This window comes from Hippichthys cyanospilos, chromosome 8 (assembly GCF_059441005.1).
Source record: "Hippichthys cyanospilos isolate Australia breed blue-spotted pipefish chromosome 8, RoL_Hcya_1.0, whole genome shotgun sequence".
Taxonomy (NCBI): domain Eukaryota; kingdom Metazoa; phylum Chordata; class Actinopteri; order Syngnathiformes; family Syngnathidae; genus Hippichthys; species Hippichthys cyanospilos.
The window spans coordinates 8,204,968-8,226,602 of NC_142376.1; the positions used below are offsets into that span (position 1 = coordinate 8,204,968).

General features: G+C 39.1%; 2 protein-coding genes across 4 annotated transcripts in view; one reads left to right on the forward strand and one right to left on the reverse strand.

The window, feature by feature from the left end:
• Positions 1–322: 322 nt before the first annotated feature.
• Positions 323–13,897, reverse strand: xpo5 (exportin 5). The gene is made up of 33 exons (XM_088421963.1): positions 13,716–13,897; positions 13,164–13,285; positions 13,011–13,083; positions 12,797–12,934; positions 12,303–12,485; positions 12,192–12,218; positions 11,658–11,843; positions 11,499–11,575; positions 11,390–11,422; positions 10,912–11,002; positions 10,757–10,840; positions 10,234–10,359; positions 10,045–10,135; positions 9,847–9,957; positions 8,779–8,891; positions 8,545–8,700; positions 8,239–8,280; positions 8,051–8,140; positions 7,142–7,338; positions 6,954–7,056; positions 6,630–6,811; positions 6,461–6,561; positions 6,270–6,366; positions 6,067–6,196; positions 5,334–5,438; positions 5,198–5,244; positions 4,963–5,072; positions 4,375–4,434; positions 3,986–4,080; positions 3,806–3,913; positions 3,567–3,704; positions 2,318–2,482; positions 323–1,506 (listed from the first exon to the last, which is right to left on the reverse strand). Exons 1-33 carry the CDS (start codon positions 13,815–13,817, stop codon positions 1,357–1,359), a joined length of 3,633 nt encoding a protein of 1,210 aa, XP_088278089.1. The 5' UTR covers positions 13,818–13,897; the 3' UTR covers positions 323–1,356.
• A 702-nt stretch (positions 13,898–14,599) lies between these two features.
• tp53bp2a (tumor protein p53 binding protein, 2a) overlaps positions 14,600–21,635 on the forward strand; it is a 28,967-nt gene continuing 21,931 nt past the window's right edge. For 2 of the 3 annotated variants that reach the window (XM_088421954.1, XM_088421956.1), the window contains exons 1-2: positions 14,600–14,716; positions 14,965–15,115. In XM_088421954.1, coding sequence (XP_088278080.1) covers positions 15,089–15,115 — 27 coding nt within the window. In that variant the 5' untranslated portion in view covers positions 14,600–14,716; positions 14,965–15,088. Of the gene's footprint in view, positions 14,717–14,964; positions 15,116–16,679; positions 16,867–21,635 lie in introns of all 3 variants that reach the window. The other variant, XM_088421955.1, reaches the window with a different exon arrangement.

Here is a 21,635-nt window from a genome sequence, read left to right on the forward strand (position 1 = left end):
CGCGGGCGTTGCCGTCAAGGTAGTCGTGGATGGACTGTAAGTCATCCACTTCCAAAAATGCTTTGCTCGATGTATTTTGTTCGCGATTAAAAAGGGGAAAGGGGGCCAGATACAATATATATTAAGGTATATTTGCAGTTAAAGAATTATTGCTCATTTTCAATGTGAATGAAGTAGTGGTACTCATATCGAAAAAAGTATTAAGCCCATTTGCCAACATGTTAAAAATGTAAAGGAATTATTAAAGTAGACCTGTTTAAACATTGGCTTTACGTTTCAAATTTAATACATTTTTGGCACAAGAAAAAAAGATAAAACAACATGAACTTTTTCGTTTTATTCAAAAGCAAACTATCACACTAAAATTTACAAAGGCTTTGCTTAATTATTTTTACAGATCCTTTTAGTGTAACAAGCACATTTTTTTAAAATAAATGAACAATTACCAGAGACTGAAATGAATGTTCCAAGATTCAGGGTTACCTTTTTTCTAAGCTGCCTGTTTCTGCATGCTTACAAAAAAGTGAGAGGAACTCAAAAAATGAAAACAAAATTGTCACTTTCACAGCTCAATAAAAGCAGCACACATCATAATAAAACAATTTCTTGGACATTGCAGGAATGTGACTTTGTCCTCTGTTTGTGATTATGTGGCCTTTTTAAATATGACATTTTGGCACACAATGGAAAAAAAAACATGACAATATGGTACTTGGGGTGCTGAGAATTGACAAGTACTGTACATTATATACAATACAGAAAAGCTTATATCAAAGTTTTCATTAATTGTTCATTACAGGAAACTACACAAAGTACTAAATAACATAATCCAGCACTATTAATTTATCAAGAAAAATGAAAATGTTCAAAAGTGACTGTAAAGTATACCTCATTTCTGTTTACATTGAACAGATTTTGATGCAAAACAATGTGAGCCCATCTGAGCCAATTAGTGTGGGTGAAGGGAAAATAATCACTGAAATTAGCTTGTTTAAAAAAAAAGTGTAAGAATGATAGTAATTAGTCGTTGTGCCACTTTGACAAGATATTGTTCGCCTAACAACATAATTCAATAGGTCATAAACCTATTGTTACAATATAAATAAAAAAAATAAATGTGCTTACTAAATTCTTTCTCCTTTACATCTGTGTAAATTGTCAGTCGTCCAGGTCGTGGTAATCCGCAAACGTCGATTTGAGGCAAGTGGGCTCTTCTTCGCTGATTAGTTTCTTGTTTTGTGAAAATGTTCAAAAATGACTAAGCCAATTAAACTTTTAATTTGACAATACGTTGGTTGCGGCACACTTGGGAGTTCCAAAAGAGTTCATTCAAGAAGCTGTGGCCCACTCCTCCTCCTAAAAAAAGGAATTCTCTGGATTGAAGAGTGCCGTAAGCCCAGGCGTCTCGTCGGTGCTCAGCCCATCCTTGTCGGGCTTCACCTTCTTATAAAGAGACGGAAGATTACGGATATGGACTTCTTTCCTGAACTGCTGGCACAGAGCTTTCTGTTGGCGAGGAAAAAAAAGAAAGGTCTTTTAAATGTGCATTTTTTCCTCTCTCTCTCTCTCTCTCTCGCTCGCTCTCTCTCAAGAAAATGGAAGCACTCTGCAGAGCAGCATTTCTTCAGTCTAAGGGTTGGGACCAAAAATGTGTTTCTAATTAACTCATTCGCTGCCATGGATGTTTTGATTTGTTAACTGGAATCTAAACGTTTACTGCCACTGACTTGCTGGTGTAAATGTTATTCAACTTCAAAATTACTGTACTGACAAGCATAGCCCTATAGATGGCGACACTGGGTCATTGTGGAGTTGAGATTGGTACAGCTTTAAGTAGAAAAAGATTAGGCGTGATGCTCAGTTTGTTACATAGACAGATGCAGCGAAAGGTAGTAGTATACGTGTGTGTTTCGAGGGTGAGAATGGTTTTGATGGTTTCTTAGCTTTGTGTTGAATACAAAAAATGCATTCAAATGTCCTCAGCCTTGTTTCTCTTGGGATTTAAGTGTTACACGAGCCAAAAAAACTTGTGTCTATTAATTCGTTTCTCTCTTTTTTTTTTAAAGAAACTAGTGTTTTTGGCAAAATTAACCCACTTTTCACTGTTTATTACAAAAGATCTGGAAAAAATCTAGAAACCATTTTATCTCTGCAAGTACTCTTTCTTTTGGCAGGGTCAGTTTTTACATTTTCACAGAGCAAAATATTCTGTGGTTGGTGAAAGTTCATATTTAGCAGTGAATGAGTTAATGGGAATGTCCTATAGATACTGTATAGTAGAGCAACAACGCCACCTAAAGACCGGATGTGACATTACCCCTACAGTCCCAGCGATAAGCTTCTTGAACTTTTCTCTCCTCTTCTTTTCGCCAACCTTCAGCGCGCTGGGCTCGGGCAAATTCTGGTCATACAACTCAAGATTCTCCACGCTGATGTTAGGGATCTCAGTCATCACTGCCTTCAGCTCAGAGTAGCGAGGACGCTGAGGAAGGGAATAAACGAATAACACAGATATCATTTGTTGTACTGTACCCGGTGGGCCAAAAGTAAGTAAAGTAGGTACTGTATACACTTATTAAATAGATGGATGAAGGCAGAAATGAATGTCAAAAAAATGAAGCTGGACGACAGGAAATAAGGACACAAGGATAATGGGTAGGGATGGAAAGAGACTAGGACGGATATAAGCATTAAGAGAAAAGGATTGTACTGTGGGAAGAAGGTATGAAACAACCTAGGAAGGGCAAATAACTATAAAAAATTAAGGAAGCTATGAAAGAAGTAATGAAGGAAAAAAAGCGGGATAAAAGGGCCAAAAACGGAAAGAAAGGTTGGAAGGATGGAAGGGAGGGAAGCGGAGATGATTGACCAAGGAATGAATGAAGGTGGAAAGGCATAGAGTGAGGAAGGAAAGGTAAGAATAGATACAAAAAAAATTAAGCAAAAAAAGAAAGGTAGGATGACTGGATGGAAAGATGTGCATATTGAAGTAGGTGCTATGAAATTAAAGTACTGTATATAAGCATGTACTGTATGAATGTATGCAAATAGGATATATGAAAAGAATGAAAACCTGGAGAGAAGGAAGGAAAAGAAATAAGAAATGAAGGAAAACATACCAAAAATGTATTGAAGTAAGTGGATGCAAGGAAAAATTTAAAAAAAGATGCACAGGTGGATGAAGGGATGAATGGATGAGTGAAGGGCGATATGAAGGAACCATGTATGAAAGTCAAGGACAAATGATGACAAAAGTAGTTGAAATGGAAGAAAGGAAAGATGGTAGAAAGAGAAGATTAAGAAACGGGTAAACAAAGAGAACAAAGTGACTGAAGAGTTGAAAGAAATTAAGGCCGGAAGAGTAAAGAAATGAAAGAAAGAAAGGAGCCAGGGAGGATCGATGCAAGGAAGGAAGGAAGGAAGGAAACGGAGGGGACAAGGATGTACGAATATCAAGAATGAAGGATGATGAAAAGAAATGAGATGAAAGGAAACAAAGACGCATTAAAGGCAGTAAAGAACACCTTCATATAGTACCTCCGACCCATAAAATGTGATGGCCTTACCAGGTTGTCATAGATTTGCATGGCCAGTTGTGTGAGGCTGCCGTTGCAGACTTCATGCTGCCCGTGCATCTCCAGGGCTTTGAGGACACTGACAAAAAACCAAGCGACCGCCTCTGGAAGAAGGTTGCATCCAGTCACCTGCGAAAGAACAAAAGCACATCATAGCTCCTTTTCACTTACCAATTTCATCTGCTCCATGACTAGTAAAAAGTCTGACAACAATTCAAATATTGTCCAACCTGCCGCAGAAGGGTCCAGCAGATGAAGGAAGCCGTGCGGTGGCAGTATGCGGCGTCCTTCCACGACAGTGAGGTGAAGGAAAAGGACAACAGGGTCATGTAGATGTTCTGCATAAAAAGAAGAAAAAAATTACAGTTGTGTTCACGTGTAAGATCCTGCAAAGGTCTGACAGTTCTGACCTCATCCTTCATTAGGCTTTTCCCCAGTTCAGAGAGCTCTTCTGTGGCCGAGGCGGCGGGTGAAGCTTGTGTTGCATCCATCATCACATCCTCCTCTGTCAAGGGCATGTTTGAAATTAGTTTACTCATTTATTTACATCTGTCATTAAAATTATCAAATAAAAAACAAAATTAGATTTTTTTGAATAGATTACTGGTAAAATATTTGACCATGACTATATGATTAACCTAACAGAAAATATTACAAAAATCGCCAAATATTTCTTTTGTCAATGTCTATGTTTGGTGGTGTGTTCATGTAAAAACTAACATACTGAAAAGAGCTTATATTGCTCAACCAAATTCTCAGTCAATATGGATAATTTTCTTATGCCAGACGAGATCCTCACCTTCTGTTTCCTCCTTATTGGCAGCATGATCAGGGAATTTCCGTAAAATGCAGCTTGCAGCTGAAGATGACAGCCATTATTAATTCATCATAAAAAACAAACATTGCACAACAACCTTGCAACACAACAAAAAACAGGTCCAGAAAAAACATAAGCCCCATATACCACCCAACACGCACTCCACAGCCAAAACACATCAACCCAAACTCACACACACACACAAACATATACATATACACATATATATATATATATATACATATACACATATATATATATATATATATATATATATATATATATATATATATATATATATATATATATATATATACATACATACATACACACACCCACACCCAATATAAAAGTATATATACACATCTATATACACACACATTTCTTTCTTTCTTTTTTTTGATTAAATACATTTTTTTTCATTGTTTTGTTTAGTGGGTTAGAAAATTAATAAAAATGTAAAAACAAAAAGTAATTGAAAAACAAATACACATGCTCCCACTAAAATCAACCCCATCTCTGTTTTAGAATGTAAAACAAAAAAGTAGAGTGGGGAAAAGAGAAACGTACTGATGAAATCCAGCATATCTCTGGTGAGAAGGCGCAACAGCTGCTCCTCCAACATCTCCTGTGTCACCTGACTCTCCTGACACACTAGCTCCTCCTCTTCCTCCTCACCACTGCTCAAAAAAATAAATAAAATCAATTTTTGTCTTAATGTTTTAATATATTTGACAGATTACATATTCAGAATACGAACATTTTAACACATTGAGGTATAAAACTATATTCAGTGCATGCTTACTTGGCTGAAGACCTCTGGATGACGGCTTGCCACCTCAGGTTCAAACGCTAAAATAAGAATAAAAAGAAACATTAGGAGAGAGTAACTGGCTTGACAGAAGCTTTATCAAAATGTACTTGGTAGTCAAGTATCAAACCTGCAAAATGTAGCTGAATAGCGGGCCAAGCAGAGGGCAAAGAAGAGTGTTGTTGTGTTCCGCAGGACATGACAGTACCATTGGCCTTACAAACAAGCGTAACGGCTGCTAAGGAAATGTTTTCATCACAGAAATACACATTGAAATACATATTGCCTATGCCTATGCCACTGTGAGTCTTTCAACAAAATGTAACAGTTCTTAAGCCACTGTGAGTCATTCAACAAAATGTAACAGTTCTCAAACATGGGTTTATAGGTGTACATGCATATTTGCACCGGACACTTACTGCCTAATACGGCAGAGTGTTATTTTTAGCACTTGCCATCTAGTGCAACCAGTTGAGTGTGAAAGGAGCATTCTCCCTTCTGAAGGTTTCTTATTTTCCTCGGATGTTTTATTTATTTATTATTTTATTTTATTTCTTCTTTCCACATCTGGGTGCTTTGTTCAGGGGATGGTGTTGTGTATTTATGATTTGTGTATGATTTCTTCTTCACCTGTGAAGCCCTTTGAGGGAGCACCAATTCAGGACTATACGAAAAAAAAAAAACTTGACTTGACTCAACAGTTTAGACTACTGAACTAAATTTGAGCTTGCTTCGGCCTTCCAGAGTGGAGTTTGCCTGTTCTCCCCGAGCCCCCGTAGGTTTACTCCGGGCACTCTAGATTATTAAATGGTGCAGGCATAACAAATGAAATACTAAATAAAGTGAAAAAGGATATGAATGACAGGGCGAAGTCTGTAGTCCGGCACATGATCAAGGGAGAAGAAAACTGATTTGGTTAATTCTTCGGCCAGCCCTTCTATGCTGTAGAACTCCTGCTGCAGGGAAAACGATGCGTAACCAAGGATTTGGAAACTGCAGAATAAAGCGACAATAATATTAGGATACAAATATATGCGATGACTGTAAAAAGCACGGGGAACTTTACCAGTTGTCGTAGAGCTGCGAGAAAAAGAACTGCATTCGTTCCAGGATAGTTTTAAAAGAAGGTGTGTCATATGACTCTTGAATGGGCTGAGCCAGACCTGGAGAACAGGGTATTTTAAGGATGAATTCATGCTGCCTCACATGAGCAATGTAAAACCAGTAAATGTTAAATAGTTAGTTGATAAAACGCACCCAGAACCAGATTTCTCTCTCCCTCTAACATCTCATGCGCTTTGATAAAGGTATCACTCAGGCGAGCTCTGTTCTCCGGCGTAAACAAACTGTTCTGAGTTCTGTGGCGAAATAGAAGAAAAATGTGACCATCCTCGATTCAGCTGATTTGTAAATACCAAGCAGGTACCTGATGAGAGTCAGAAGGTTGGGCAGGAATGCTAGAAATTGGGAAGTGCTGGGGTTTCTGTAGATGGGGGAGCCTGACGGTGAATGGCCCACGAAAAAGCCTCCGCCCTTGGCAGCTTCCGGGTCCGTAGGCCAGTGCGCCCGCTTCACCACGGCCAGCATTGCGTTCATACAGAAGCCCAGCTGGGAGACAATTAGATGACAAAAATGTTAGCGATGCTGCTGTTGGTTGATTTTGACCCCTGGGAAACGCCATTATCTTATTCACTGCCATTGACAACAGAAGATACTTTAACTGGTGAATGATATAATAAGATATGCTCACCCTTCCCCTGTTAGTACCAGCAGTATCAGCTTCTGGGTGTTGCTCGCTGACCACCTGATCAGCTCCGATGAAGGAAAGGAATAAAGCAGGGTTGGACAGCACTCTGTGAAGCAGGAACAAAGGGAACAAAACAAAAAGCTACAGGAGGACAAAAAAAATGCCAAGAGCGAAATGGACCCAGAACTTACTGCTGCATGGTGTCTGAGGTCCAGTCGGCCATCACGGAGGCCAGCAGCTCATCTATGAAAGCTTTCTGCTTCTCGAAATCCTTGAAGTCGTTACTGATGAGCACAAGAGACTCGATCATGGCACACTTCTGCATGAACGTAAGCGTGGCGTTGTTGAACATCTCCTTCACTTGGTTGTAAAACATGTCGAAACAAGGCTGCGAGAAGTAGAAGATAAGTGTACAGTAATGGAGAGCTCAGTACAATTTTTTCCTTATAATAAAAAGGTGAGAACCACTGCAACTGCCCCCATCATGACCAATGTTAAGATTTAATAGCACAGGAGGTTGAATGATGTTTATTGTTGAATGTCACTCCAACATTATACACCATTCACAAATTAACATAGTATTTAAATAAAATTATGATAACTATATTTATTAAAATATACTACGGGTAAAAGTAAACTAAAAATTATACCAGCATAATTCCACTAAACAAACAAACAAACAAAAAAAGAATATAATTTCAAGTTAACTATAAATGACCTGTACTTGGGAAGAGATTCTTTCATGAACCTCAAGGAGTACTTGTAACACATTATGAGAATCATGGCTGTCCAGAATACTGAACGAATTTACAGCGGTTCACTTTTTCAACATTTTGCAATGATTTCTTACGTTTATTCGTAGAATATTTATTGAAAAAAAAACAATTCAAATTAAATTAAAATTTTAAAAAATTCTTATTTTATCCAAAATCATTAAACATTTGTTCTAAAGCCCATTCCAGCCTAGTTTCAATATTAAAGTTTCTAATCTCCCTCATAATATTCTCATTTATTATGAACACAAGATACTTTTTTATTAAGAAGCACCTGGTACGCACTGCCGTATCGTTGTTGCTTCAAAAAGAAAGCAGTTATATTACCAAAATCAACTGTGGATAATCTCGGCAAATCTTGATGAGCGCACAGCAGGCATGCCTCCTCACGGTGTTAACACCTCGGGTCCGTGGAGTCTGTATTGAATCACATTATTTAAAAAAAAAAAAATCTATCGGTAATCTACATGTTGTGGAAAAAGCACAAATTATTATAGTGCGTATATTCAACTTACCTTAATGTCCTGAACAGTGTCAAATGTCACCGTTTCAAAGAGCTGCAAAGCCAAAATAAATGAGGTCAGGTTAACTTCTTGCAAAAATGATCATTGGTTTATTTTGAGGTAATAAATTTGTAATGTTGGCAGAGCTAAATCAAGGTTTTGCAATATACACGTGTGATGAGACCCAATTCGTTATTTGATTAAAAAAAAAAAAAAAAAAAAAAAGACCCTCAACGATGAGAGAAGTAGTAACATGAAGTAAAATTTCCAGATTTTAATATTGTTACAATGACGGCAGCTCAAACACCCTAGCCTGACCTTGCCAAGGATCTGAGGCACGAACTGCGGTCTGTATTTGACGAAAGGGAAGAGCGTGGACACGTTGGTGAGCACGCAGGACACGATGAGCGGCTCTCGGGTGTCGTAGTTTAGCACGGCCTGCAGCAGCTCCATACTCCCGTCCACAGGCAACTTCTGCAAGGTCACATTGAAAACGTAATGTGCTTGTCTTGAGCTGTTCGGTGCCTTGTCCGTCTGGGCTGCGTCTATTACCTCCTCCTCGAGGGTCTTTAAGACCCGAGGTACCACGCACTCCGTGAACACTGTCACAGCTTCCCACTCCAGCACTGGCGTGGAGAAAAGCGAGCACAGCCCTTCGCCTTGAGCTGGAGAAAGTGAGATAGGTGAGCAGCACACCATACAATTACACAAAATTAACAATGTGCACAAAATTAACAATGTGTTTACAAGGGAAAAAAACTCTGTACTGTGTAAAAAAATTGAAATGGTTTCTTATGATTTCTGCATTGAAATCGGTCTAAATTTGGAAAGGATGAAATTGGGACAAATACTGTATTTGGTATTTGAAAAATGCTGACTTTTTAAAATTGTACAACTATGAGAATTACTTTTTCAATGGTCAATTAACTGCTGGAAAAGTAGATCTTGGGGTAATAAAGTTTGGGCAGACCTGGCTTAGGGACTCACGAAGTCATCTCTGGTTAAAATTTGCTGTTGACTAGTGTTAGTAACTCATTCAATTCCAAAGATTTATCTAAAAGTCTTTAAAAAGTCCAGCATTCAGTCCCGAGTACCTACAGTATTTTTTTCCGCAAATATTAGGGTAAAGGAGGGTCTGAAATCAGCTGGCAGTGAATTTTGGCACAAATGACAATTAGTTAAAAATGAGGGCATTTCACAAGAGAAAATATAATCACCCCAGAAGAATCAAGTCATAAAAAGTAAATCCTTCAACAGGAAAAAATACTCCACATTTCTTGTTGTATAATTTTTCTCCATAAAACTAAGTTTTTGTTTTGTTTTTAACAAATGTAGGTTAGACAGTAGACTGTTGAGGACTGATTACATTTTTTATCACTACTAAAGATACAATGAAAATATGAATATCGTATCCCACTAGCCTTCCAGGAATTTTGTGAAACACAAAACTTGGGTGCTACTTTATCCAACAATCATGCACTTTTAAGAATTTAAGCATTGTAATTCAATCATTCACTACCATTGATGGGTATAGACATCAAAAATCAATTTTAATTGGGCTGGGAATTAATTAATTAAAGAGTAAATGTATTTCTCGGACCAGTGAGCAGAAGTACGTACATGCGGAATTGCCGAGCTGGTGCTGCAGCCACATGGCGGCCATCTGAAAAGCCTCTAAGGGAACGAGGCGAGAAACACCCCTCACGCCCTCTCCCAAGTGTGCCCGAAATGCTGAGGGGGAAAGCGACACACATGCAAAATATTCAATGACATCTGTAGAAAAATATGATTCTGCATGTCAACTCAAGAAAATCTTACAATTGAAGGAAACGAGAAAATCCTCGTCACTTTCAAAGTCCACACGTGAGTACTGACAACTTGGGTGGTCGTTACGGCTGGGGAAACCGACCTGGATCCAAAATAGGAAAAAAAGTAAATAAAAATAAAACCTCATGAATGAGCATCAGAGTAGGCACAGTCGCACTCTAGCGATGACAACATGCTAACCTTGACAAGGTTGCTGATGGACGCTCTGAGGAATTTGGTGGTCATTTCTGCAACAACGGGATCTTGGGAAAGCGTCTCATGTTTGAAGATCGATGCCCAGGTAGGTAGAGTGGCCATCTTCAGAAACTATGGTCAAAAAAACATTCAATTTCATCAGAAAAAGTCTATATAATGTACCATACAAGTGTATAATCACAGATTTCAATAAAACAGTAAACTGTGGGGAAAAAGGCGAAGCGGTGTGATGAATGATCGTTTCGAAGATCGCTAATCCTGTCTGTCCTCTGTAATAAGCTTTTTCCTTTTTTTCTACATTTTTCTATATTGGGAGGAGATTTCTAATCAGGACACTATTTGATTGGGTATGTGTACGCCTCAGAAAAGAATCACCTCCAATTAACATTTTTTTCCCCTCTCTTCCTCGCCAGTAGAGAAGGGACGAACGAGTGAGCAGTTATGGAGGAGGAGTGACATTTTTACATACAAGGAAAAATGCAAAAGTTTACCATTCAATTCCTCTTACCAGGCTGGAATGTGTCGTGAAAGCCAACAAGGCTTCCAAGTACTTGCTGAGGTTTGGGGGAACATCCACTTTGACATCAGAACCCTGTGGAGAAATTTTGCAAAACACTCAGGCAAGCACAAATTTTACACATGAAAAAAGCCTTGCATACATACCACAAGTGAGACAAGCTGATTTCCCAGTGCACAGAGCACCTGGCACAGCCTCTTGAGAAACATGTAGCGGCGCTCTACCAGGTGAACTGGTCTGCAATACATGAACAAACTCACCATTACACAATATTGAAAACATTCCAGGGTTTTGTTTTTTTTTTTAAAGTTTTTTTGGTTGGTGGACCTGCCAGAATCGGCAACAGGTCAGCAATGTTGAATAAGTCATTAAAATGAACAATTAAAAACAGCCTCCTTGGGAATGAATGGTGAATTTTTAGAGGCATTTTTTTTAATTAATCGGAAAATCACAGGTATTTGGAATGAAAAACATACAAGCACCCACGCCGTGAATGTTTTGAATAATTGTAATTTGGAATGATGTGAATCCGATGGATTATGTGGAAAACGATTGTCAAAAAAAAGTGTGAGGAATAAAAGGAATAGAAATAGCATACTTGAAGGCCTTCACCCTTCTACTTACTGTGTTTCAGAGGAGGCCGGACCATCTGCTGACCTGAAAGGAGACACACCAGGTTGAAATGACAGCAAATACTAAAGAGGGAGCACAATGACTATCACAATACACTCACTGGGCTGCAGAAAGAATATAATTGATGGCGACATCATCAAACAACAGCATGAACGGCTTCCTTTCCTCCAGTTTGCCCTGTGGAACAGCAACACCAACACATTTAGAAGCGGTACCAAAAATTTGTATAACGATAACCGACAAGTCTGCCGTGTGGAACCTTGCGGCTGGTGGCGATAAGGAGGCACTCTGCTGCCTCCAGCTGCAGCTCAGGCTCGCTCAGCAGCAAACACAAGCTCTCCAGTAGACGGCAGTTGCCGGACGTGATGTGCACCAGAGACACCCAGTCGACGTAGCCAGCCAGCGTGCTCAGGGTCGCCACGGCCACTCTGCAGTGAGCCCTGGCCTGATATAATGATGTAAAATGTTAAAATATTGCCATGCCCATCCTTTTGAGGTTTTAACGTGGAAAATTACACATTTTGCATTTCAAACAACATAAAGATCTGCCAGCTTATTACTAACACAAATTACAAAACACCATAGACAAGCTAATAAAATCAGCATTGATTTTTCAGTTAAAACCCTTGAAGCAACAGGCATCTGAACATAATTTCTGCAGTAACACATAAAAAACAATAGAACTTCACTCACACTGCTATTTTTCTTTTGAAAACATTGTGGGTTTTTGGGGGGGGTGCTAAAGATTAATGGCATTTTCAGTCATTACAATAGGGAAAGATGAAGCACTTACCTTCATTTCAAGCTGTGGCGACCCTTTCTAAATAAAAGATGAGATAGGTATTTTATGTGAATGCAGCTTTTCCAAGTTTAAAGATTTTGTTTCTTCAATTGTTTATTTTACCAGTTTTCTGTACTCTACGCTGTTTTGGTGCAGGATAGTCATGAAGAACGTGAAGATGCTCTCCATGTTTTGCGAGAGCGTCTGCTGGATATCTCTGCGCCGCTGCTGAGGCAGCGTCTGGAAGGTGATCACATCTTCGGCCAGCCTTAGTAGGATCAGCATAACAAGTTCTGTCTGGGCCTCCTATGTGAATGTTGTCATTTCCGTGAATAAAGTGAGATATTTTAATCAATGAGTTAATTGCATGTATGTTTTTAGATTCAAGGATTGAATGCCTTTTAAGATTCGTTAAGGATCGACGGGTGTCCTGATTTAAGAATTAATTGTGGAGTATTTGAGCTACTGAAGAAAGTCATTAATATAACATGGGTTCATGACTATGTACATGCCAGAGGTATAATGTTGATGCTTTATGGTCCTTGACATTTTAAGAGCTTTGCCTTGTGGCATCACAATCATTTATTAAAAGAGGAGGTTCACTGAACTGTACACACCCCAACGCTCGCTAGAGTTTCCATTTCCTTGAGCATATTAGGCCAGTTTTGTGGCCATTCCCTCTTGATCATTTCCACCACCACTCGTGAGAGTACATCTTTAATGTAGCTTTCCTCCTTGAGAATTGAATGTGTGCCCTGAGTGCAAAAAGAAGTTCCATCAACACCTAGGAGTTACACTTATAGCACAAGTGCACCAACGCATCATGCTCACTTTTAACAGCAGCTCCATGGTGCAGTCTTTGACCTGGATTTTCTCTTGTTGTTGCATATCGTTCCATCGGAACCTGCAAGGAATAAACATGCTACTTCAAATGTTCATTATCATCAAAATCTTATAGCCCTTCAGGCTAATTTTAGCACTTACTTGATGACGTGTTCAAAAATTTGCAAGCCAAAGTGCCTGATTACAGCTGGCTGGGATTTGTCTGCTAAACGTAAGGCGCATGGGACACAGAGTTGGCTTTTGTCTTTAAACTCCTCAAAAAACTGTCAAAAAAACAACCATGTCATGTCAGATATGTAGCCACAAAAATACTTCAACACAACTGCATAACACATAGCATAACAATTTACATTGTTTGGTAGAAGTCGATTAATGTAAAATTGCCTCGATTTTTAACAGGGAGAATGGTCCTTTATCACGCTCCACGTGATGCCCTATGGTTTGAATGAATGTAGTGGAAAATGTTAGCATGATAGGCTAACTTTCAAAACATATGGATAACAATTGCCTTAAAGTATATTACAAGATCCACTTTTGCAACATTAATGACGCAGTGGTAATATTTAGAAAATGTTTTATCTCCGAACGACACATGAGGTTTCTTTTTGTTAACTCACTCATTCTGAAGTAAATACAGGTAACACGTTTAGCAAGCGGCTAGCAACTAGCTAACAACCAATATAACGATAATACCTTCAGGGCCTCCAGCCGGTATATTTGACTCGATTCCGGATCCATAGTCACATGCACAGCCTTTACAAGCTGCTCACACATAGAGGCTATATGCTCATCCATGATCCACGTTGCACCAGACTTGTTTACAATGAAACGAGCCGTAAAACACAAGCTAAACCGAAGCGAGACGTCCACTCAACGTGTGGAAATGTGACACAATATATTTTTGGGCATTTCGCTTGCCGTAGGAGGACGTTTCTGGAAGATGTAGTTTTTTTTTTTTTTTTTTTATCAAGTCTCGGCGATAGATTAGCAGTTTTAAATAAAATATGCACATTGTGACAATGGGTTTAGATTTGAGCGCGTCATTGTAAATTAAAAAATAATTGGCCGTTTTTAATTTAGGGATCACGCAACTCGATCTAGAGAAATGCGTGATATTTAGTCGGTTTGCTGGCGTTTCAGATTTGTCAAAACGATAAAAAAAATCAGTGTAAGCATTAAGTGACGATATTTGAGTGTGAGTAAATGTTAGGAAACAAAAGCATTTTTAAGCTTTGGTTGCTGTGGCGTAAAGCAACATGTCTGGTGGTTTTAATGTGTTGTTTTATGTCTTATTTGTTATGTTTATGTCACTTGTTATAAAAACGATGTTATAAAAACATGTCAAAAAGTATCATTTTGATCAATATGACTCCAACACTCGGCAAACGAAGCCATTTCTCTCGGGTGAAAATCACTGGGGGGGGGGGGGGGGGGGGGATTTGTGTCTTTTCAAATGTTTTTAACGCGTGGTGTTTTTTTTTTAATTTTTTTGTAAATCTTGGCGAAATGAACAATATGCAAAAATCTGGGTGGAGTTTATAGAAGCGACTGGATCAGGGGGGCTGGGCCTGGACGCCACAGCCTTCCTCTTCCTCCACACCACGTCACGTCATTCTGGGCTCGGCTGAGAGCTACCGAAGCACCGCAATCCTTCAAAACGGAGTTTATAGCTCATTACCATCGTCTTTTCACGGGTAAGTCTCCCGTAAACTACCTGTAATACAACCGAATATGATTTCATAAACAAACCGTGGGGTCGCCAAGGTGAGAGAACGTTTTTTTTAAACGCGTTCACAGAGCTCGTAACGAATGAGTATGAAGTTGTTAAGACGAAACTTTCCTAGCGATGGAGGCCATGTTAATGTTTGCAACAGGTCGGCAATGGAGGTGTTTTTACCCCCAGATGAAAATTCGAAATCATATTTTTCTTTTTTAATGGCAGGACGACGGGGGTGACGGTGAGGAGAAAGTCTCCTCTCCCAAAGCGGCTTCACGGGCTGTCCTTGGATTAAAGTCGCTCGGCTTTCGTCGAAACTGCCAGTGGTGTGCATTAATGCTCAAGCTAAATGCGGTACGAAGCTAAAATGATGCCGGTGAGTAAAGTTGTTTTATACCTGCTCATTTCCCCCCACATCTTCTAGATTCTATTTTTGATGCAGAAATCACGCAAAACGTTGCCTCAATTTGACGTGCCGAATGTGCAGTCCGTCGCTATGACATTCGTTCTCTTTCATGTATGGACTGTAAAGTGACGTGACATGCGTGTTTACTTTATGACGCATGTTACAGCGGAACTTTGTTTATATTATGGGTGGAAGAGCACATGCAGTATTCAGTTATGTAATGTCTCTTAACAATGTATTTTTGTGGTGCTTTGAGATACGAATTTCATTCGTTCCTTAACCAAAACCCGTTAGGTATGTGACAAAAACAACAAAAACAAAATCAAAACGTTTTAATCAGTAAACCAATGCTACTAAAAAGAGCCCCGTAAAAAGGACTTGAAATGTTTAAATGCTGCCAATGTATTAAGGATTAAGTTAGCTATTACATTAATAGCACTTTTAACAAAAGCACACAAAAGTCCACTCATGTTTGCAACTCGATGGAATTGGATGCTACCTTGCATCTCCCAACCACGGTCACGGTCCGATGACATACATTTTGGGACCTTATAATTTTCTTTGGCATCATACAAATCGGATCTAACTTGTCAGCATGTCCTCAAATACCTCAAAATTTGGTGAGCTGTATTGATGTGAAACACAAACTTTGAACGTTTTTTGGAGAAGTCAAAAGGCAGTTATATTGCTCTGCCTGAAATGGGAATACTGCATGAAAACCATCAAATGCAAAGCAAGGCGACAGAAAGAATTGCACTATACGTTGTTTCTTAAAAGATGTGGAAGACAAATTTCCAGTCAGCTGGACTTTTCTCAGGAGTGCAAACATACCTGGTAGGACATTGTTGCATTAAAATGGCCTAAACATGTCAATTGTCATGTACATACACAAATATCTCAAACCACCAGGTCCACATCAAAATGGACATTTTTTCTGTTCCAGCCTCACCACCAAAAGTGGTGTGTTTGTGTCTGAATCCTCTTAATTCTCCTACATTAAAAGTAGTACCAACAATATAGATATTCAAAAGATATCATAAAGAATAAAAGTTTGTGGGTCATGATTTGACTGCAATTCATTTGCTGTGTGCTGTTCCTCTGTGGCGATAAGATTCCCACAGTCTTAAGAATGCATTCAAATCCATGATTATGAAATTAATATTTTAATTTTAAATTGGCATTAGAATGTTTTAAATCAGTCTTTCAAAAGCCTTAGTTTTTTTAACGCACAAGTATGTTTTTATGATTGTGAATAGTCTGAAATATTCAAATTAGTCCTATTAATAATTGAAAGAATGACTCATATGGTACTAGCACACATGATTTGGTAGTGGTCTTTTCTTTTGTCCCCCTCTTTCCATGCTAGGCAACTCCAAAGGGCAGCATGCAGCTTAATGACACATAAAGAATCGCTAAATGAAATTGATAGTTCATTTCTCCCCTAGTTGCTTGAAGATGTTTCAAATAAACCCTTACTGATTTTGCCATTTGCAAACGCAACTAATAGTGTCTCTTTCAATGCCTCCCTCCCAAGACATGCCATGTTAGCGGAGGAGTAGCTAGTGTTGGCCACCTGCAGATAGTGTGATGGAAGACCAGTCGAGTGCCAACAGACAGGCCAGGCAGGGTGGTGTAAACTTCTAAAAATGATACACAGAAAGATCCAGATCAATATTGACGACAGTTGAAGTTAACAGCTGATCGACTGCTACCCGCTGAATGTAAGTACAGTAAATGGACAACTAAAGATAGTTACTTACGACACAACTACAGATAGTTATTTACGACATGCGTATTTTAAGGTTTTTGTTTTACAAGCCAGGAAGGTCTGAAATTCATATCGGTGCCATTGCACTTAAAGGGAAATTTTTCTAAATCATAATCTGTAAGACTTTTTTTTTTCTTTACTACTAATGCATCAATGTAATTTTTTCAATTATATTTGAATACTAACTCTTATAAAGTACTGGCATTTTTCATAATGCTAATATAGTTTGCAAATTATATTTCATTATTAAAATGTATTATTATACTACGTGTTGTAGTTTAACCAGATATAGCAGAAGTTTTTTTTTTTTTTTTTTTTTTTTTTTTTTGCTTTAAGGATTCTTTTCCCTTCCGCTCAGACTGGTGCTTCTAGTAAGATGGCTCAATCAGTGAATGAATCACCTTCGGCAACGGAAACTAGGTTGTCTTTAGATGACTAGACGACTGTAAATAACGGCATTCTTTCAAGATTAGATTCATTACCGAGCGCATTTGCCTTGAGGTTGACCCTAGTTGAATTTATATGTGCGTGTTTGAATGAGATACAACCCCTGGCGTTGGCCTGATTAAAAAACACAAAACGGCATCTGTACGTCACCATTGATGCAAGGTATTGTCTCGAAATGACAGCCGTGACCCCCGACCCTGCTTGTACAGACCAGGGGGCTGGAGCTGGAAGAGAATGCAGTGTTGTTATTGCTTCTCAGAACTGTATTGTAAATAGAGGAGGAGGGACTTGTTTAGTGAACACAATAAGCTGCAGAGACTCTTCAGATATTTAAGGTAGAGACCAGATTGTACGTGAAAGGGCTGTTGTGGCGCAGGATAAGTGACGGGCAGTTTACTGCACATTATAAATCATGTGACTGATTTAATCTCCATTCAAATCTGCCTTTGATTGGCGATTGGACAGTGAAACTTAAAAAAAAAAATAAAGTCCATTTCAAAACTAGCTAACCTTGCCAGAGAGTCCTACACTGAAACAAGTTGTGCCATTATAAAATCTACTTCGCAGACAAGATGAAAAGTAGGAATTGAGCACATTAGTTGACTTCTCACTCCACATAGATGATGGAAGTTTGAAGCAGACCAATCACACGTTTGGCATTTCGTCTCCCAATCAGCTAATTTACCTTATTTTCGATTAACCCATCAACTCTCATCATCAGTCTACAAAGCTCTGTGGAGCAGAGACATAATACGGTTAAAATGCCAAGCCGGGTATGAAACAACTGCATGGCTCAGAGTACAAAAATAAGTTTAGCTTTGCTAACTTTGGCTATTGCAATTGCCACTGTGACTTGTCATACCAGCAACACCAAATATTAAAAACGTCAATGATTAATCGACTGTGATTTGACTTTCATCACATGATAGTCGACGACAAAAAAAATCTTGAATCATTCAACCCCTTGTTCAAATTGTTTAATCACAGTTCAGCAGCGCTAAACAAGTCAATGCGTTTACTATTATCCAACCCTTTTTGCTCAAGGTTATGCCAATGTCGTAAAATTTGTGTCCTTTCGCCCTGCAACTTCAGATGGAATGGTACTGTGGTTTTGGTTTGTCAAATAAATAAAATGTTTCCACGTAGTCCCTGAAATTTTCCCACGAACTAGTCATTGCTGTTTGGTGCAGTAAATATGTATTTCTATAGACATATGAGATGTCTTATTGGTCAATCATCAATCGTACCTCCAGAAGGCGCTGAGCTTGCTACGGCCTGATGCCATTTCCCATGATTCTTGAACATGAAGAAGGAAGTAGTTCTCGTTCTGGTATGTTTCGCAAATGTGAAATAATCTGTTTAAATTCCTTTCCAGTTTGCTTGTCATAAGAATCAATGACAACTCTGTGATTGACATACACATGGCCTAAACAATTTGCTTGCTGACTGGACTTTATAAGAAAAAAAAGGGATGAGGGGTGCGTCTTCACACGACTTTCATAAAATTAAAATTGGGACACACCAGGTCTGGCAAAATCTGTTGAGATACAAGGCTCAAAATCGTGATTGTCTGATCACCCTGGGAATCTCATGATTTATAATGGAAAATAAGAATGTTGCTTCCTGTAGCAAACGGAGCTGCGCTTGACTTTTTGATGGTCACACAGCTAAACACTGAGAATGTTGAGTAGTTGAACAACACCGTTAGGATGTCCGTGTGAAGCTGTACAGAGAGGCTCCTTCAAAATCACTGACATTGTTGGCACATTGCTGTCATGTAACAAACAAATTCACACGCTACATTGCCTCTGTAAGTTGGTTGTGGGTGATAATGTCAATACTAATTTAGAAGGTAAATATGAGAACGTAAACTCTTTTCGAATGCGTTAGGTAGAAATCACAAAGCTCTTCCTCATTCTTATGCCTGAAAGAGCTGATTGCTGAGTAGATTCTGAGCAGATAGGTTTCCCCATTCTTATGCATGTGTCCTTTTTTCCCTCTCTGTGAAACCAGTACGCATGTCTCTGGTGTGTCACGTTGGTGGGAAATTGAGTGTGTGTATGTCAACAGAAACCCGAGCAGGCCTTCTCTCCAGCCACTATAGGCTTTGTGTCGGTGCTCTGTGGCTGTTACGTAAGCACGTCGTCACCACGCTTGGGCAACAGCAATGCTTTGACTTTTGCCTACAAAGAGTTGTGAGAGTGACTATCGATCGCAAGGAGAAATTGTGGTTCTGTTTTTTGTCAATGCGTCTTAGCGCAACTACCATGGTATTGTTCTCACAGTAGAGCAAATGCATTGGCTTGCTTTTGACAAAGAGCTTGTGCGTGTCCGGCCGCTTGTCCAGAATTTAGCATCCAAGTGGTACAATTCCAGTGGACATTTTGGCGGCTCTGTATGAGGGACATAAGAAACATGAAGGGAATTCATCACTTTTGGTCTGTGTTCAGGTCTTTTCGAAATTGTATGAGTCCGGGCACCATGTTGTGTCAGTGCCACTAGCCATTTTTTGCTTGTTTTGCTAATTCCATTCAGAGGCTCTAAGACTAGCCGCTGGATTTTGGTTGAATGATTTTCTGATATCAGATATTTGCATGAATGGCCCTTGTAACATCATATATATGTGAATATTTTTTGTTGTGATTATAGCTGCAATGATTAATCGATTATTGAATAACTAATCATTTGTCAAATGAAAAAGTAACCATTGCATTTTGCATTGTCAATTTGAAACAAAGTCCTGTTGTTGAACAAAGGCATAAACATTAAAACCCAATTGTGATTTGAAATCTCTGAGGTAACGTTGTCTCTGTCAGGCCTCATCCAGTCATCGAGGTAGTTTAGAAAATACAAACTTCCCATCCTTTTTACTTTATTTCCCACTTGACATAATATTGTAGACCAGGGTGCTGATTATGAAGTGCCGAAAGAGGTCGCTTCGCCTCAAAGTCCATTTTGGCGAAGACAAAAAGTCCATCTGGTGCGGTTTCTGCTGCCTTGCCTTTTTTGAAGGACTCATGATGACATATTGGTGCATATTGGAGCAATGTCAACTCTGAAAGCTGTGGCTGGGACAGCTGTGATGGCCACCGAGGGAAATGCTGCTGCAGCGTCTCACCACCGGGCAGTAATCACTTTGGGAGGTGACTGTTCTCACTACTTGATTAATTTGCTTACCTCAGCTAGAAGCAAAAGTGTGAGACGGGCCCACTAAGATTACCCTCCGGAGGAATCGTCAAGGATTTGACTTTTGCAGTTGCTTCTTGTTTTTCCCCATAAGGCATTATCTTAGATGGTGTGTGTCCAAGGGATTAATACATTTCTTGATGTTTCAAGCCTTATGCTGACATGCCTGCATGAATCTTAACAGTGGAGGGGTGCAATGATTCCTCTATTATTAGATTAATCATTATCTTTGATCATTTTTTAATCATTTAGCTACCTTTTGAGAATCTAAAGTTGACATCTGTTGGTGAGCTAAGTCATTAGCACCAAAAAATCGACAACTAATTTTCACTTATTAGTTTTGATAGAATTGTATGGCAACCAGTTCAGGGTGTCCACCCAAAATGTATTGCAAGTTTTTTGTGAAGGGCCAAACCAGTGACTGAATCACAATTCAATTACATTTGAAATCATGCCATTTTAACACTTTTTATTGTTAATATCAGATTAATCGACAGATTAATCAATTATCCAAATAAACAGTCTTTGCAGCTTTTCTACAGTGACAATTTCATCTTCCTATCTCTCGCCAAGGTGAATACAAAGATCCAATTGAGAGAACAAAAATGTAGCTCTGCCTCAGATTGACAGCAAGATAGCTTATCTCACTTGGAACAGTTTCCAAATGCCAAATGAAGATAATGAATTCTTTCTGACTTTTTCTTTTTTTCCTAGCCAGTACCGATATGAAATGCAAGAGAATGACCTTACATTGGCTGGTTATCCTGTTTTTACAGAGTAACTCAATTACAGAGCCCATCCCCTGTGTGCTGTCTGTCCCTGCAAATAGAAAATTGCCACTGTCAGAGAGGTTTCATCGCTCTTAACTCAATATGCGACCAATTGCGTTTGAACAATGGTCTTCAGAGGCGAATTGACCCTGACAAGGAGAATGAGGGCATCAAGGGGCTGATGTATGGATTGAAATTGATGAAAGTGCTTTTAACCCACCTTTCTCCCAACTGCTCTTTTAATTGGCTTTCAAACTGCTGATTCACGACCTGTAAGACATAAATCACCCGCCAACTGTGCTGCGTGTGTTTGCCCTTT